Genomic DNA, 17,395 nt, shown 5'->3' with positions numbered 1-17,395 from the left:
TTTAAGTTAGAAATAAAGTTTTTATATTAAATAAATTTGTTGAAATGATTAAGGTAGGCAACCAATTTAACCTCTAATTTTACAGAAACCTTTTTTACTTAAACACAAAGTTTTCTAACTTCACGGCGTTCAATATCGATTAAACCCCATTCTTTGTGATTCTTTGTTAAAGATTCATTGTGGAGTGCTTTTTGTGTATTTAAAATGTTATTAAAACACTGAGTAAGTATTAAATCATAACCATTAAAATTATTATTATTAAAAAAAAACGTTTTTAAAAAATCTTTTAATTTTTAAGGTTATAACAATTTTATTGCATTTTAGGTTTATTTCTACACCAATCAACATCAAAATGCGAAATACACCAATTTTATTAATTAAAACAACTAAATCGACAACGATTAATTTGAAAGTTAATAACAATAAAAAAAAAATTGTGCGTGTTTACAACGAATATAGAACTGTTAAACAATAATTTAATCGCTACGTTAATCTAAACAACAAAAAAAGACAATAATTTTAAATTAATCATCAAGAACGTGCCCCAAGTAGATTTTTTTTAATTTTGTATTGTTGGCTCCCGTGTTTGTGAAGTGAGGGGATTAAGAGTGGGGGGACTTTTATATAAACGCGGACGTCCATTTTAAATTTTAGTGTGTTTTGTTCATCGTCGTGGAAAGATCTCCATTTTTTGGATAAGAAGAAAATTCGTTTTTAGAAGAGCTTTATTTTCTTTTTTCTGTTTTTAATTCATTGTATGGGTGAGTATCTACTAATACATTTATTTCTAAATCGAATCGTTATTTCGCAACCGGATGTAACAAAAAAAATGAAAGGAATGATTCATCATTCTCGGAAGTATTTAACAATAACTATTGTTTGATTTTTTATCGTGTTTACGTCACGTTTACGTAAATTGATTTGGAAACAGCTGTTTGTGTAAAAATTCGGATAATTTGAGTTTAGATAAAAAATTTTGACGTTTGAGGTTAGATTTAAAACGTCAAATTAATTTTTTTTTTTTTAAATAATTTAAATTATTATTTTTAATTTTACGATTAAATAAATATTTCAGATCGTGACAAAACCGAAATCCAAACATCGTTAGTGCTAAGTACGGCTGTCAAAAATGCAGCTGTACGCGAAGGAAATGACAGCGGGGGCGGCGCCTCCATCATTTTTGACACATCTTCGTCATCGACAACAAAAATTCGTCAAAAACCGCGATTACTTTCTCTCTCCGAAATCGAGCAGCAACAATCGGAGCGCGGTGTTTTGCCAACGGTCGGTAGATGGGGCTGCGAATGGCCAAGTTGACTCGCAAATAACAACAAAGATCGGCAATCCGACGACGATGATGGCTCTCATTACCTAAAAAACAACAATAACAATAATGTCGTCAATTCTGGTTCTCCCGATGATGCGCGAAATGGTCAAAACTTGGTGGGGTTACGTCATCTAACGGCGGGAAATGCAAACAACATATTGACAGATGGCATTAATATTTTGACAGCTGATAATTTGTCTGTTAATGATAAGATCAATGGTAACGGCGATTTTGTGTTTGGTCATCTGGTCGCGGAAGTGGAAGAGGGTCCATGGCCTTTGGGCAGGCCGCTCCCTCTACCGGTTTGGGCGCGAACCGAAATGACGTCTGCCCAGTTGACGTTCAATTCCATTTGGGAATACGAACAGTTGGCTTCGACGGTTGAATATCATGTGCAAAAAGTTTTGGAGGAGCACAATTATAACACGGTTGGAAACTTTTTGCGATTGTATGAGGGTTTTAAGGCGAGCGGATGTAGTAATCTGTCGGAATATTATCAAAGGTAAAAAAATTTTCAAGTGGTAATTAATGTGTTAAATTAAATTTTTAATATTTTCATGATTATTACATAATATATCACCACAAAAACAAATAATATTAACACATTAACTGTTGGATTGACATCGCGTCTTTCAATGTGTTAAATAAACATTTTTATTTATTTGATTTATTTTATTGTTCATTCAACTCTATTTTTAACACATTTACTACCCGAGTTAAAACAGTACTAAATAAATAATATGGTAATCATTGTTAGTTGATGTGTTAAGTAACCATTTTTAATTTTTTGGTTTATCTTATTTGTTAAACTTTTCGTGAAAATATATAATTCATAAAAAAATTTTTTAACACATTTGCTACACGATCATTCTAATTTCAGTTATCATTCAACGTGTTAAATTTGAACAAACATTTTTAATAAATGTTTTAATCATCGCAGATAGAATGGAATACTTTTCTACAAAAATAAATAATTTTAACACATTAACTGTTCGATTGACATCGCGTCTTTCAATGTGTTAAATAAACATTATTATTTATTTGATTTATCTTATTGTTCATTCAACTCTATTATTCGCAAGCAAATAATTCTTAAAAAATTTTAACACATTTACTACCCGAATTAAAACAGTACTAAATAAAAAATATAGAATAAATAATATGGTAATCATCGTCAGTCGATGTGTTAAGTAACCATTTTTAGTTTTTTGGTTTATTTTATTTGTTAAACTTTTCTTAAGTATATAATTCATAAATTTTTTTTAACACATTTACTACACGATCATTCTAGTTTCAGTTCGCACTTAATGTGTTAAATTTGAACAAATATTTTTAATAAATGTTTTAATCGTCGAAGATAGAATGGAATACTTTACTACAAAAATAAATAATTTTAACACGTTAACTGCTGATTTAACCCCGACAACGCGTCGGTCATTCTGCTAATTAACCATTTTTAGTTATTTGACTTATCTTATTGTTTTCTTTAACCTATCGCAAGTAAATAATTCATTTCAACATTTTTTTAACACGTTTACTACCCGAGCATTGTAGTTTTTTCGGTTGGTATACAATGTGTTCAATAAAAACGGTAGTAAATAAAAATATATTGAATAAATTTAGTAATCATAATAGTTAAATCGAAATAATATGTTGCAATAAAAATAAATAATTTTAGCACATTAACTTTCGGATTAATATTTATATTGGGTTAGTCGATATGTTAAGTAACCATTTTTACTTATTTGGTTTATCTTATTTGTTGAACATTCGTAAATATATAATTAAAAAAATTTTTTTTTAACACATTCACTACTCAAGCATTTTAGTTGATATGCAATGTGTTAAATTAAAACAATGCTAAATATTAAATAAATGTGGTAATATTGAAGTTAAAACGAAATATTTTGCAATAAAAATCAACTATTTTAACACATTAACTGCTGAATTAACGTCGATAACGCGTCGGTCATTGTGCTAATTAACCATTTTCAGTTATTTGGCTTACTTTTTTGTTCTATTTATCTTATCGCAAGTAAATAATTCATCACAACATTTTTTTAGCACGTTTATTACCCGAGCGTTTTAGTTGATGTACAATGTGTCAAATTAAAACAGTACTCATGAATCATGACGTTAAAATGAAATATTTTGCAACCAAAATAAATAATTTTAACACATTAACTGCTGAATTAACGTCGACAAGGAGTCAGTCATTGTGCTAATTAACCATTTTTAGTTATTTGGCTTACCTTTTTGTTTTATTTAGCTTATCGCAAGTAAATAATCCATCACAAAATTTTGTTAGCACGTTTACTACACGAGCGTTTTAGTAAACAGTGCTAAATAAAAATATTGAATAAATATGGTAACCATGAAAGTTAAAACGAAGTATTTTGCAACAAAAATAAACAATTTTAACTCATTAACTGCTGATTTAACCCCGACAACGCGTCAGTCATTGTGCTAATTAACCATTTTTAGTTATTTGACTTATTTTTTTGTTTTATTTAACTTATTGCAAGTAAATAATTCATTACAACATTTTCTTAGCACATTTACTACCAGAGCATTCTAGTTCTTCAGTTGGTATACAATGTGTTAAATAAAAACGATAATAAATAAATGCATATTGAATAAATTTAGCAATCATAAAAGTTAAAAGTAAAAAATTTTAACACATTAACTTTCGGATTAATTTGACATCGAGTTAGTCGACGTGTTAACTAACCATTTTAAGTTATTTCATTTATCTTATTTGTTGAACTTTCATAAGTAAATAATTCATAAGAAATTTTTTAACACATTTACCACACGATCATTCTAGTTTCAGTTGGCATTCATTGTGTTAAATTTGAATGTTAATAAATAAACATATTTTTCATAAATGTTTTAATCATCGAAGATAGAGCGGAATTGACTTTAAAACAAAAATAAATAATTTTAACACATTAACTAACCAATTAACGACGACAACGAGTCAGTCATTGTGCTAATTAACCATTTTTAGTTAACACAAAAATTTTTTAGCACGTTTATTATCCGAGCATTCTAGTTCTTCCGTTGGTATACAATGTGTTAAATAAAAACGGTGCTAAATAAAAATATTGAATAAATATGGCAATCATTAAAGTTAGAACGAAGTATTTTGCAACAAAAATAAACAATTTTAACTCATTAACTATTGAATTAATGTCGACAACGCGTCAGTCATTGTGCTAATTAACCATTTTTAGTTATTTGGCTTATCTTTTTGTTTTATTTAGCTTATCGCAAGTAAATAATTCTTAATTTTTTTTCAACACATTCACTACCCGATCGATTTAGTTGATACACAATGTGTTAAATTAAAACAGTACTAAATAAAAAACATTGAATAAATATGGTGATCATGAAGTTAAAACGAAATATTTTGCAACAAAAATAAATAATTTTAACACATTAACTGCTGAATTAACGTCGACAACGCGTCGGTCATTGTGCTAATTAACCATTTTTAGTTATTTGCTTACCTTTTTGTTTTATTTAACTTATCGCAAGTACATAATTCATCACAATTTTTTTTTTAGCACGTTTACTACCCGAGCGTTTTAGTTGATGTACAATGTGTTAAATTAAAACAGTGCTAAATAAAAATATTGAATAAATATGGTATTCATTAAAGTTAGAACGAAGTATTTTGCAACAAAAATAAACAATTTTAACTCATTAACTATTAAATTAATGTCGACAACGCGTCGGTCATTGTGCTAATTAACCATTTTTAGTTATTTGATTTATTTTTTGTTTTATTTAACATATTGCAAGTAAATAATTCATTACAAAATTTTTTTAGCACATTTACTACCAGAGCATTCTAGTTCTTCGGTTAAGTTCAACGTGTTAAGTAATTTGATTTACAACAAATTATAATTAAACAGATTTATTTATATTTAACAGATTGTCTTCAGAACGTAACATATACAACAAATATAAACTCAGCTTTCATTGTAAGTACGAAGATTAAATGTGCTATATTTAATCTTCAACAATTAAATGAACGCTCAATGTGTTAAGGAAAGTTTTTGTTGTTGAGCGCAAGTTTTCACTGATTTTTTTTGTATTAAACCTGTATATTATATCATAGTTATAAAAATTTACCGAAATTTATGATTGTGGCAGTCAATGTGTTAATATATGTGTGTTTAAGTTGTATCGATTTATGACTTTGATACATTTAAATTGAGATTTATTAATATTTTTTTTGTGTTATATTAGAATTAAATTCCCAATGTGTATTAAAATGGGAAAATTTAACACATTGACTACCAAAAAAAAAAATTTTTTTTTTATAGTAGCCATTGTGTTAATTCCTTCTTTTTTATTCTAGTTACACACCTCCTATAACCTCGAAACACCACACTTGCGTCGGTTTGGCTTTAGAATTAAAACGACGATTATCGCGTTTGGCAAAACGAGACTTTCCCCAACTCTCAAAATCGCTTTATTTGACGTCGTGCGAAGAAGGTATCGATCCGTTAGGTTACTTGGCATTGTTTGAAAATATCGACGACGTCAGCACCTGTTTAGATAAAGAACACGTTTTGTTGGCGGGGAAATTTGAAATCGACGGACGACGTGGGGTGTTTTTATGCGATCCGGGGTACCACGTGGGTAGGGTTATTACTGTTATGGAAGATCTAAATTACCCCCATACAGGTAAGAAAAAAAATTAAACAATATTTTAATTTACCTATTTTAACCGAATCATCACATAATCAGGTTGGTTTATGCAATCAGAAGAAAATGCAATTTCAAAGGAATACAATTATAATTTTTCGCCAATAAACGATAATTTCATCGAATGGACCGAACGGACTACGAAATCCGGCGTACAGCACACTTTCACGGCGTTGATTTACGTGAAATGCGCGTATTTAACGGCCGTTGACGTCACGGAACGTCGTAATTTGGTCTATAATTTCCGCAGTCTGCTCTCTCGCAACACAAAGGGTCGCTTGAAAGCTGGAATTTATTTCAAAATCAAAGAAAAATCGTCGGACGAGTTCACTTTGTTCTATCACGATGTCGCAAAACAAAGGGTGGTTCTTAATTTTAACGCTTTTCTACATCCGGAAATGGTGAGTTAAAAGTGATAAAATAAAATAGAATTGTTAGTTAATGATTATTTTTATTTTGTTTAGGTTAACGAAAATATTTTGAAAGCTGTCAAAAAATGTAATGATCAATTAAATTTGAAAGACAACGAGTTAATTGAAGTTATAAAATCGATTGCTGAAGTTTTGGGCGATAAAAATTACGTAAATCAATTACTGGAGATCAATAATTGTGTTAATGTGATGGCAGAAAATAATTAAAAGAAAAAAATATTTTTTTTTTATTGATTTGATGCGTTTGATTCTAAATTTGGGTTTTTTGGGTTTATTTTAGTTATAAATTATTATTTTAGTGTTTTATTATGGGTTTATTGCATTTAATATTAATAAAAAATTAGATTATTTATGAAAAAAATTAATGAGTTTTATTTTTACTTTCAAGTTGTACAAGAGCTACAAATCGCTGTTTAAAAACTTTACTTGCAAGTTGAAACACGTTCACAATGTTTAGTTTAATACGACGTATATTCGACAGGTTATGTACGTCAATAAAAACCTGATGTTAAAAATAATAAAGTCTGGCAACAGCTTTGTTCGTTGGATCTTCGCAACTCTGCACGACATAGCACTAGTGTGACGTCATAGTGCAATTTAGTGTAAGTAAGCCACATTTATATTTGTCTGACGTGTTGTGTCGTGATGCGCTATAACGTGATGTTAGTGTTCACATCTATATGTCGTATTCTGACGCACTGTGACGATAAACAAGGGGGCGCCGGCGCCTTTTTAATGTTTTCTCCAACAATATCTTATCTTTCTTTTGCAGTATTTAGACCTGTCAGTAGTATCTAGTCTTCAGAAAGCAGTATTTAGTCTCCACAAAGCAATTTTAGTCTTTAGAAGGCAGTATTTAGTGTTCCAGACGCTGTATTTAGACCTGTCGGCAGTATCTAGTCTTCAGAAGGCAGTATTTAGTCTTCTAGAAGCAGTATCTAGTCTTCAGAAAGCAGTATCTAGTCTCCACAAAGTAATTTTAGTCTTTAGAAGGCAGTATTTAGTGTTCCAGACGCTGTATTTAGACCTGTTGGAAGTATCTAGTCTTCAGAAGGCAGTATTTAGTCTTCTAGAAGCAGTATCTAGTCTTCAGAAAGCAGTATCTAGCCTCCACAAAGTAATTTTAGTCTTTAGAAAGCAGTATTTAGTGTTCCAGACGCTGTATTTAGACCTGTCGGAAGTATCTAGTCTTCAAAAAGCAATATTTACTCTTCTAGAAGCAGTGTTTAGTCTTCTGCCAAAGTTATGTATGTTTTCTCCAAAATATTTCATCTTTCTTTTGCAATATTTAGACCTGTTAGCAGTATCTAGTCCTCAGAAAGCAGTATTTAGTCTTCTAGAAGCAGTATCTAGTCTTCAGAAAGCAGTATTTAGTCTCCACAAAGTAATTTTAGTCTTTAGAAAGCAGTATTTAGTGTTCCAGACGCTGTATTTAGACCTGTCGGAAGTATCTAGTCTTCAGAAGGCAGTATTTGGTCTTCTAGAAGCAGTATCTAGTCTTCTGCCAACGTTATGTACGTTTTCTCCAACAATATCTTATCTTTCTTTTGCAGTATTTAGACCTGTCAGCAGTAGCTAGTCTTCAGAAAGCAGTATCAAGCAATTTTAGTCTTTAGAAGGCAGTATTTAGTATTCCAAGCGCTGTATTTAGACCTGTCGGCAGTATATAGTCTTCAGAAAGCAATATGTAGTCTTCTAGAAGCAGTATTTAATCTTCTGCCAAAGTTATGTATGTTTTCTCCAAAATATTTTATCTTTGTTTTGCAGTATTTAGACCTGTTAACAGTATCTAATCTTCAGAAAGCAGTATTTAGTCTCCACAAAGCAATTTTAGTCTTTAGAAAGCAGTATTTAGTGTTCCAGACGCTATATTTAGACCTGTCGGAAGTATCTATAGTCCAGCCGTCGAATTTGTGCAGTGATAAATCACCGTGACAGGTAGGTAAATTTCTCACATCGTCGGTCACCCTGTCCGGATTCGTCAAAGTAAGTGTCCACACCCCTTCTGGGGGTAGCGCACTGAGCGCGTTACTGGGGACAAAAAAATAATAAAAGCCGCCGACGCACTGTGAACGGTATTCATAACTTCTTATCTAACTGTAAAGGCAGGTATATTCTCGTATAGTGTAGCTGCGCCTTATACATCCTGGAGAAAGCAGTATTTAGTGTTCCAGACGCTGTATTTAGACCTGTCAGTAGTATCTAGTCCTCAGAAAGCAGTATTTAGTCTCCACAAAGCAATTTTAGTCTTTAGAAAGCAGTATTTAGTGTTCCAGACGCTGTATTTAGACCTGTCGGCAGTATCTAGTCTTCAGAAGGCAGTATTTAGTCTTCTAGAAGCAGTATCTAGTCTTCAGAAAGCAGTATTTCGTCTTCTAGAAGCAGTATTTAGTCTTCTGCCAAAGTTATGTATGTTTTCTCCAAAATATTTTATCTTTCTTTTACAGTATTTAGACCTGTTAGCAGTATCTAGTCTTCAGAAAGCAGTATTTAGTCTCCACAAAGTAATTTTAGTCCTCAGAAAGCAGTATTTAGTCTCCACAAAGCAATTTTAGTCTTTAGAAGGCAGTATTTAGTGTTCCAGACGCTGTATTTAGACCTGTCGGAAGTATCTACTCTTCAGAAGGCAGTATTTAGTCTTCCGCCAAAGTTATGTATGTTTTCTCCAAAATATTTTATTTTTCTTTTATAGTATTTAGACCTGTTAACAGTATCTAGTCTTCAGAAAGCAGTATTTAGTCTCCACAAAGCAATTTTAGTCTTTAGAAGGCAGTATTTAGTGTTCCAGACGCTGTATTTAGACCTATCGGCAGTATCTAGTCTTCAAAAAGCAATATTTAGTCTTCTAGAAGCAGTATTTAGTCTTCTGCCAAAGTTATGTATGTTTTCTCCAACAATATCTTATCTTTCTTTTGCAGTATTTAGACCTGTCAGTAGTATCTAGTCTTCAGAAAGCAGTATTTAGTCTCCACAAAGCAATTTTAGTCTTTAGAAAGCAATATTTAGTGTTCTAGACGCTGTATTTAGACCTGTCGGCAGTATCTAGTCTTCAAAAAGCAGTATTTAGTCTTCTAGAAGCAGTATCTAGTCTTCTGCCAACGTTATGTATGTTTTCTCCAACAATATCTTATCTTTCTTTTGCAGTACTTAGACCTGTCAGCAGTATCTAGTCTTCAGAAAGTAGTATTTAGTCTCCACAAAGCAATTTTAGTCTTTAGAAAGCAGTATTTAGTGTTCCAGAGCAGTATCTAGTCTTCATAAAGCAGTATTTAGTTTTTTAGAAGCAGTTTCTAACTTCTCGTTCTGCCAACGTTATGTATGTTTTGTTCTTGATACTGACAGCTACTTCTTTCTGGGTGTCTATCATGATCTTTTTGGGAGCCTCTTATTATCTATACGAATCTTATACCATCCGGTACCTCATTTCTGCAGCTGTTACTTTGCTTTTGTGCTTATCCTGCATTGGCAAAGTTTCCGTATTGGTGATTTCCTGTCCTGTGCAATAACAAGACAAGTCCATTGGTTTCTTGTTCTTATTCGCATTTTTTTATTGAACACATAAGTATTGCCATGAAAAATCATGTTTGGTTTATAATCAATTTTTTGTTTTCTCTGAACTGTAATTTCAGACTTCATGTGGACTTTGAACAATGTAATTCCTGTTTTTTGCAATTTCAGACCTTTTCTTGCTAATTAACCTTAAGCATACAGGTAAGTATTTATTTATTTTTATTTTGTATTATTTTAAAGATAGAAAAAAGATTAATTAATTGAAGAGTCGAGTAGATGAAGAAAGTAAGTTATATGGGAAATCCAATTTGCTTATTCACCTCTTTTATCCATTCAATTATCATCAGAAATGTCGGTATTCATATAACTGTTGTAATATGCTGAAATGTTATCTATCGATGTGAGAGTTGATGTGAGTGGGTATACCGGCATAGATGTGGATGGTTGAATGGATAGCTGGAGTTGTTGTTGTGTCTGGGCAACAATGTGGTGAGCCGCATTAGTTAGTGCTGGTCCAACAGATTGAGCTTGTGACTCAAGTTTCCGTATTTCCGCATGTGACACAACAGTATGCAAATCTAACTTGATTTTAGTTTGGTCGAGGTTTGGCAATTGTGTAACTACTTTGCTCATGCTCAAAAAGAATAAGTCCATTTCATCCATACCCTACCCGACTAGTTAACATTTTGACCGTTCTTTTTGCATTCTCAAGTCATGAGAGGACTTCATTAAATCATATAGATCTTGAAGGTTTGTTCTTTGGGAATAACCTTGAATACCGGAAGGTGGTGTTGCTGGGCGGCTTTCTGTTTCAGAATTTTCAGATTGCATAGTTTCTAAGTGATGCTCTGGTGCAGTGTTGGCGATTCCGCTCGAAAATTCCGAAAATTTTAAGTTTACTTTCAAAAGATTTGATGTATCCAAACATAACATCAATACTTTTGCCAAAACTAAGTTTAGTCCATTCATATGAACAGACAAATCTGTAAATAACATCAAATTACTGATCCACTTACCAGCATTAATCTGGGGAAAGTTTGCCAGGTTCCACAAACATTCCACAAATCGCTCAAGAACTTTACCTCGATTCAGCCATCTCACATTAATTAAACATTAGCAATCCACTGTAGGTTGAATCGACTTCTTGCCAAAGTGCAGAAAATTCTCGCTTATGAAGAGGTCGAGCAGTGATAAAATTAACAATTTTTATTACATCAGACATTACATTATTCAGTTCTGAAAATCCTGATTTAGCACACAATACCTCCTGATGGATAATACAATAGAATGGTACAATAAGATGTCTAACAGTTTCCATAAACAATTTCACGAATCCCACATTTTTTCCAACCATATTTGGTGCCCCATCTGTTATGACATGACCGACACAATTTTAGACATATCAATGCGTAAGTATTGGAGCATTGGACGATAAACATGTATCTATAATATGTCCAATAAATGCAAGCTTGACATTTTATAATTACAAAAACGAGCATTCTGTTGTACTGCTTGCACTTGTTGATGCTCATTGCAGATTCGTTATGATAGATGTAGAGCGTAGGCGCTAGAAATAGTGATGGTGGTATATACCAAATGTCTTTAATGGGAAAAATGTTTGAGATAAGTCAATTAAATGTGCCACCAAACAAACCATTAAACCAAAATACAGAGCCTTTACCCTACACTATTGTGGCAGACGCTGCATATCCATTGAAAACTTATTTATTAAAACCGTACTGTAGAAAATGCATTCGGAATATTACGTACTAGATTTAGAGTGTTTCAAAGACCTTTGCTAGTACAACCAAACATGGCAGAAAAGATTGTACTTGCAGCTTACTGCCTTCACAATCTTTTGACCAAAAATACCCAGCAAACAGAAGAAAATACCTAAAGCTAAAAACTAATATGCAACAACCAACTTTACAACAATGCCAAACAAAAAATAAACCTTTGGATATAAACGATCCACGAGATTTGAAAGCCAAAGACTTGTGGAATGGGAAGTTTGCAGAACTCAAGAGCAAGTTGGAACGCCAGAAAAGCATACACATTGCGCAGCACAAGTGGACAGCTCTAAAAGAAATTCGGCGAGTTGAGGCCCTCATATTCGGCGCATGGAATAGTCTTCCAGAATGCTACAGTGAGATGAAGAAGTTGGCATATAGAGTGCTGATGATCTTCGGATCTTCTTGCTTTCAGAAACTGCAAGAGAGTACGCAAAACGCTACCCGAACCGAAGACATCCTAATCGGACAACCATCATGAACTGTTTCAGATCGCTCCGGCAAACAGGATCCTTGCCGAAAAAGACTAATGAGCGAGAGCCTGCGCGAAGAAACCACACTGAAGCTGTTCTTCATGGAGTTTCTGAGAATCGGAGAACCAGCATAAGAAGAACGGTTGCCACCACAGACTTTGCGTGAAAACTGGCTACATCCTTACCACGTACAACAAGTACAAAATCTCTCACCAGCAGACTATGCGGAACGAGAAGAATTTTGCTCGTGGATTCTAGAGAACCAAGATCTCCTCCCAATTGCTTTATTCGCGGATGAGTCTACCTTCACTCATGATCTTCACATATAACGAGCACATCTGGAGCGAAGAAAATCTTCATGTTTTGTCAGAAAGTAGATTCTAGCACCGATTTTCGGTTAATGTGGAACTTTGACCAGTAAAATCTGCAGGAGACTCCTAGAAGAAGAGCTCCCCATACTTCTTGAAGATATCCCCTTGAACGTGCGTAATAACTTGTGGTTTATCCATGATGAGTGTCCGGCACATTATGGAAGGGTCGTAACCGACTTTTTGAACACTGCGTTTCCAAATCGCTGGATAGGATGGATCTGATCCCTTTCGACTTTTTCCTCTGGGGCAATGTTAAACCCATTGTTAGATAGGAGAACTGAGTCGAAGAGCAGAGTTGTGTATGGCAGTCCAGGGTCGCCATTTTGAGCAGCTTTAATCAATTAATGACCGCCATGAAAATTAAAATCATTAAGACTTAACACTTTCTACTGATTATTGTAGAAGTAACACAATAATTTAAGTTAATTAAGTTATCCCATATCTCAACAACGGTTGAGAATTGGACCTATGTTGACTGGAAGTTTTTTGCTAATTTTGATGCAAGGAATAATCCTAAGAAGTTATGCAACTCAACGGGGATGTCTCAGCGAGACCTAGTACATTAAACGTTTCTAACATTCCGGCCAAAATAAAAATTTGAGAATTCAGATTTAAGTATTATCAATTGCGGTTATAAGTTTTCGCACGAAGGTATCTTTAACAGGCATAACAACCATATCTAGGCAATATTCTTGAATTTCGGAAAACATGGACTTATAAACATAGTATCTAGCGCTAAAAATGTGAAACCCCAAAGATAATGTAGATTTGTAATGAGCGTGATTCGTCACGATCTCATCTTGCTCCTGGTCTACCAGCCATGCGCCTTTTTCCTGATTATCTCAGAAACAATTTGTTTTTTTGCAGCACGTGCTGCGTTGTAAATGCCCTGTCCAGCAGGAGCATCTTCCTTTCAAATCGTTCCAGTAGCTCTGCCAATTTTTTTATGAGGGTCCACTTTCATCTCCTTGGACTTGTTCGTCAAGGTTGGATTTAGATCGATTATTCTTCTCATAACATATTCAAGGAACCAAGAGGGTATTCTCGAAGATCATGGTGTGCAACTTGTGAATGTAACTTCAAGTTCAAATTTGAAGTGTTCTTTTGAGATTTTGCCAAGTTGTTTGCTCGTTCTGTTCAAAACTTGAGAACCAGTTGTATAATTCTATATGGTTCTTTTGCAATATTTTTGTAAGTGCTTCTTTAGGTAGCGATTTTGATGATGAGAGATATGCCAAATTGACTACTCACTAGGTTTAGTTGTTGTAGACTAGAATGTGTGGGTTTTAACTATGTTTCGTAACTTTATTCTGGAATATTTGAATACTTACAGTTGATATTCGAGTTATTGCTGCCTTTAGCCCCAAAGTTAAATGTAGTAGTGCCAATAAATTGAACATTTGGGGTTATTCCCAATCAGCCTATAGCTTTGTATGCAATTTTAGGGCCTCTTTCCATCTAGGTTTGATGTCCAGACTTATGCCTAAATACTTGGCGTTGTGTCCATTTATCTACTCAATTTTAGCATTGCAGTTTTTTGTTATTAAAATAATTTAAAATTTTTTAAATTAAATGTAAACAAAGCGATACCAGCGCTACCTGACGCTAACGGCGGGGTGTACAACTAATTCAATTTTTGATTAATATCTATTTTAATTAATTTCTAAAAATTAAAATGAATGTATATTTTTATAATAATAAATTAAAAGTTTTTTCGTTTCTATTTTTATTGTTTATGCGATATACGCCGTTCTAAAATATTAATTTATAGTAACTTTTTAATTTTTAGGTTGAAATTTTTTTCGGTTGGCACCACCAGAAAAAACTTTTTACAATTTTGTTGGTTATGTGTTATTTTGTGTTTAAAGCTTTAATTTCGCCGAATTTTAAGAATAATTAATTAATGTAATCGTAAATATGTCGTGCATCGACGATTCTTTCGAATTATTATCGGCTCGATCACCAAAAATCGATCCCACGAAAAAAAAGTTACCAAAAAAAGGTTAAAATTTTTTTTAAACATCTTAATTTTCCTAATTTTTTCATTTTTAGCAACGAAATTAACGTTAAAAACAACCAAAATTCGTCGCTCATCGATTTTGAACAACCAAGTTAATAATTGTACTGCAATTATAGTAAGTTCATCATCAACTGATGACTCAGATTTACCTTCGGATGATGTTAAGGTAAAGAAAAATGATGTTATTGTGATTGAATCGAGTGATTCTGAGGGTTATCCATCAACCCCGAGGTTATTAGATGATGAAATTAGGATATTAGATGATTTATATGGCGTTGGATGGAGAGAATCCCAAAAACATTTATTTCCAAAGTCGGAATTGAAGGGTTTTAGGAAAAAGAATCAATTAAATTTAAGTAATTTTAGTAAAACTGAGACGTAGGTACTAAATAAATTAAAAATATCCACGTTTTATTAAATTTTTTTAGGAAGAAAAATCAATTTTTGAATAAAATTTCCAATTCAGACGATGAATCAGATAAAGAAAATCATAAAAAAACGAAAAAAAAGTTGTTTAATGATCTCAATGATAGTAGTGATGATAATAGTGATGATTTAAAAGTTCCCCAAATAAAAAGTTTTCTAGAATCCCTCTCAAAATCGGTTCCCATCTCAAAATGTGATCCCTCAGCTCGAATTTATCGCGAAAATTTTAAAGGAAATCGCGAAATATTAATTGATAAATTAAAATCGATTTATAACGAAAATATTTTTGGGGGGAAATTAAAAGATGTTCCAATTGAGTGGAGCGAAAAGATGCGTTCTTCCGCAGGATTTTGTTATTGCAAAAAAAAAATTTATTCCAATAAATCAATAGAAAGATCGGCTAGGATAGTTTTATCAAAAAAAATAATTGATTCAGCTGATCGATTACGAGACACTTTAATCCATGAAATGTGCCATGCTGCTGCTTGGATTATCGATTTAGTCACTAATGGACATGGACCAATTTGGCAAAAATGGACTCGCAAAGCTGTTACAACATTCCCAGAACTTCCCCCAATAAAAACCTGTCACAATTACGTTATTCAAACTAAATATACATATGAATGTATGGGTTGTAGTTATAGTTTTGGGAGACATTCGAAATCGTTGAATTTAGAACGAAAGCGATGCGGGTATTGTTATGGAACTTTTAAAATATTGATCAATAAAACGAATAAAAATGGGGAGACTAAATCGGTGCCTGTTACTCCAAGTAATAAAACGACGCCGTTTGCTAATTTTGTTAAAGAAAATTATAAGCTTGTTAAAACGCAATCGCTTCAACATGGTGATGTTATGAAATTGTTGGGAAAACAATTTAAAGAGTTAAAAATGAAGGAGTAAATTTATTGATTTATTTTGATGACTATTTAGAATGTTTTAAGTAATCTTTTTATGAAACTACATTTACTGCAATTTTTTAATCAATTATATTATAAATATAATTAGTTAATTAACATATTTTAATTTGTTATTGTATAATATCCAGGTACAAACAATGGGACCATTTTATTGAGAATACCAACTGGATTTTGAATTATATAGAGATAATATCTTGGGTATTCAAAGATCTAGAATCTTCCAAAGCTGACGATTTCGTGTTGTTAATAAATTTGACTATATAATAAGTAGATAATAAATATATTATCTTAAATATATTATTTATTATATTAGTAAATATACCAAATCTAGCGCAAATCCCTGCCCGCAAGCGACCTTGGCAATTTGAAGCGAAATCGTCCCTTATAGAGGTGTTTTTTTAAGCCAGATAGAACTTACGAAAGGGTTAACTGTCAAACGAGCTCACTTTTTGACATTCATGATCAGTATACTTTGGCCTATAACTGGCAAGTCATCCATAGAAAAATTTATATATACAGGGTGGTTCAGTTTTTAATCGGGAAACTTTACTAGGACGTAGTACTTGCCAAAATAACACAAGTTTTTTATATAAACATAGGGTCGCAACTCTTTTGTTTTCGAGCTATGAGCGATCAAAGTTGAGCTAAAAATTTACATTTTATTATTTATTTCGGCTATAAGTAAACCGAAGAATTTGAAATTTGGTATGTATTTACTACTGGTTAACATCTTGTTTTCTAGCATACCTTAAGCTTCCCTAGCGCCCTCTAAGGGGATGAAATTCACCACCCCCTTGGTTCTTTTTAGAAGAACTTTTTAACGCCATGGAGTATTAACATAAAAAAATATTGGTTATAAAGCTCATTCTTTAATGGTACTTTTTTGTCTCTTTAGTTTTTTTCCTAAAATTGATAGTTTTTGTGTAAAAAAAATGGAATGTCGTGCCATGTACCGCCATGCTTAGCTAAAATTACTCTAAAAGTTGGCTTTGATTTTCAAAAAACAATTTATGTTTGTATTGAGACGAGCTGTTAGTTACGTTAAATCCTCTTAATTGTTGACAATTATTGAAAATATTTCTTGATTGTTATTAAGTAAAAGTATCATTATTTTTTTATTGTTGATCATTGTTTAAAAAACTACGAAAAATTGATCATGCCACGATTATTTTCGACAGAAGAATACGCAGACATTCATTTTATTTATGGTGTTTGTGATGGAAATGCGGAAGCGGCATCTAGAGAATACGCTAGAAGGTTTCCTAACAGAAGATGTCCTGATCCTCAGGTATTTATCAATACACATCAACGTTTTCGACAATATGGTTTAAATACCCAGCAAGTACGAAATAATCAAAATAACAGAAACCAAAGAGCAATTTTAAACCTTTTTGATAATGACAGCACA

At 32.5% G+C, this 17,395-nt stretch overlaps 2 protein-coding genes across 2 annotated transcripts; both read left to right on the top strand.

Annotated features, from left to right (window-relative positions):
- Positions 1 to 137: 137 nt before the first annotated feature.
- On the top strand, positions 138 to 6,838 carry LOC111422225 (uncharacterized). Its single transcript, XM_023055423.2, is given in 6 exon segments — positions 138 to 222; positions 325 to 761; positions 1,076 to 1,829; positions 5,697 to 6,025; positions 6,089 to 6,447; positions 6,511 to 6,838. Coding segments are annotated over 5 exon segments (1,620 nt in total). The 5' UTR covers positions 138 to 222; positions 325 to 757; the 3' UTR covers positions 6,685 to 6,838.
- A 7,608-nt stretch (positions 6,839 to 14,446) lies between these two features.
- LOC111422227 (germ cell nuclear acidic protein-like) lies at positions 14,447 to 16,087 on the top strand. The gene is made up of 3 exons (XM_023055425.2): positions 14,447 to 14,623; positions 14,674 to 15,019; positions 15,070 to 16,087. Exons 1-3 carry the CDS (start codon positions 14,539 to 14,541, stop codon positions 15,968 to 15,970), a joined length of 1,332 nt encoding a protein of 443 aa, XP_022911193.2. The 5' UTR covers positions 14,447 to 14,538; the 3' UTR covers positions 15,971 to 16,087.
- The last annotated feature ends 1,308 nt before the right edge of the window (positions 16,088 to 17,395 follow it).

This window comes from Onthophagus taurus, chromosome 5 (assembly GCF_036711975.1).
Source record: "Onthophagus taurus isolate NC chromosome 5, IU_Otau_3.0, whole genome shotgun sequence".
NCBI classification, from domain to species: Eukaryota; Metazoa; Arthropoda; class Insecta; order Coleoptera; family Scarabaeidae; genus Onthophagus; species Onthophagus taurus.
This window is presented reverse-complemented; position numbering and strand designations above follow the sequence as displayed.

What these genes read in the sequence shown, in the direction of transcription:
- LOC111422227 (XM_023055425.2), top strand. Translation starts at nt 14,539, where the DNA reads ATGTCGTGCATCGACGATTCTTTCGAATTATTATCGGCTCGATCACCA. An exon ending in AAAAAAGTTACCAAAAAAAG is followed by an intron (nt 14,624 to 14,673) that starts GTTAAAATTTTT and finishes TTTCATTTTTAG; the next exon opens with CAACGAAATTAACGTTAAAA. An exon ending in AATTTTAGTAAAACTGAGAC is followed by an intron (nt 15,020 to 15,069) that starts GTAGGTACTAAA and finishes AAATTTTTTTAG; the next exon opens with GAAGAAAAATCAATTTTTGA.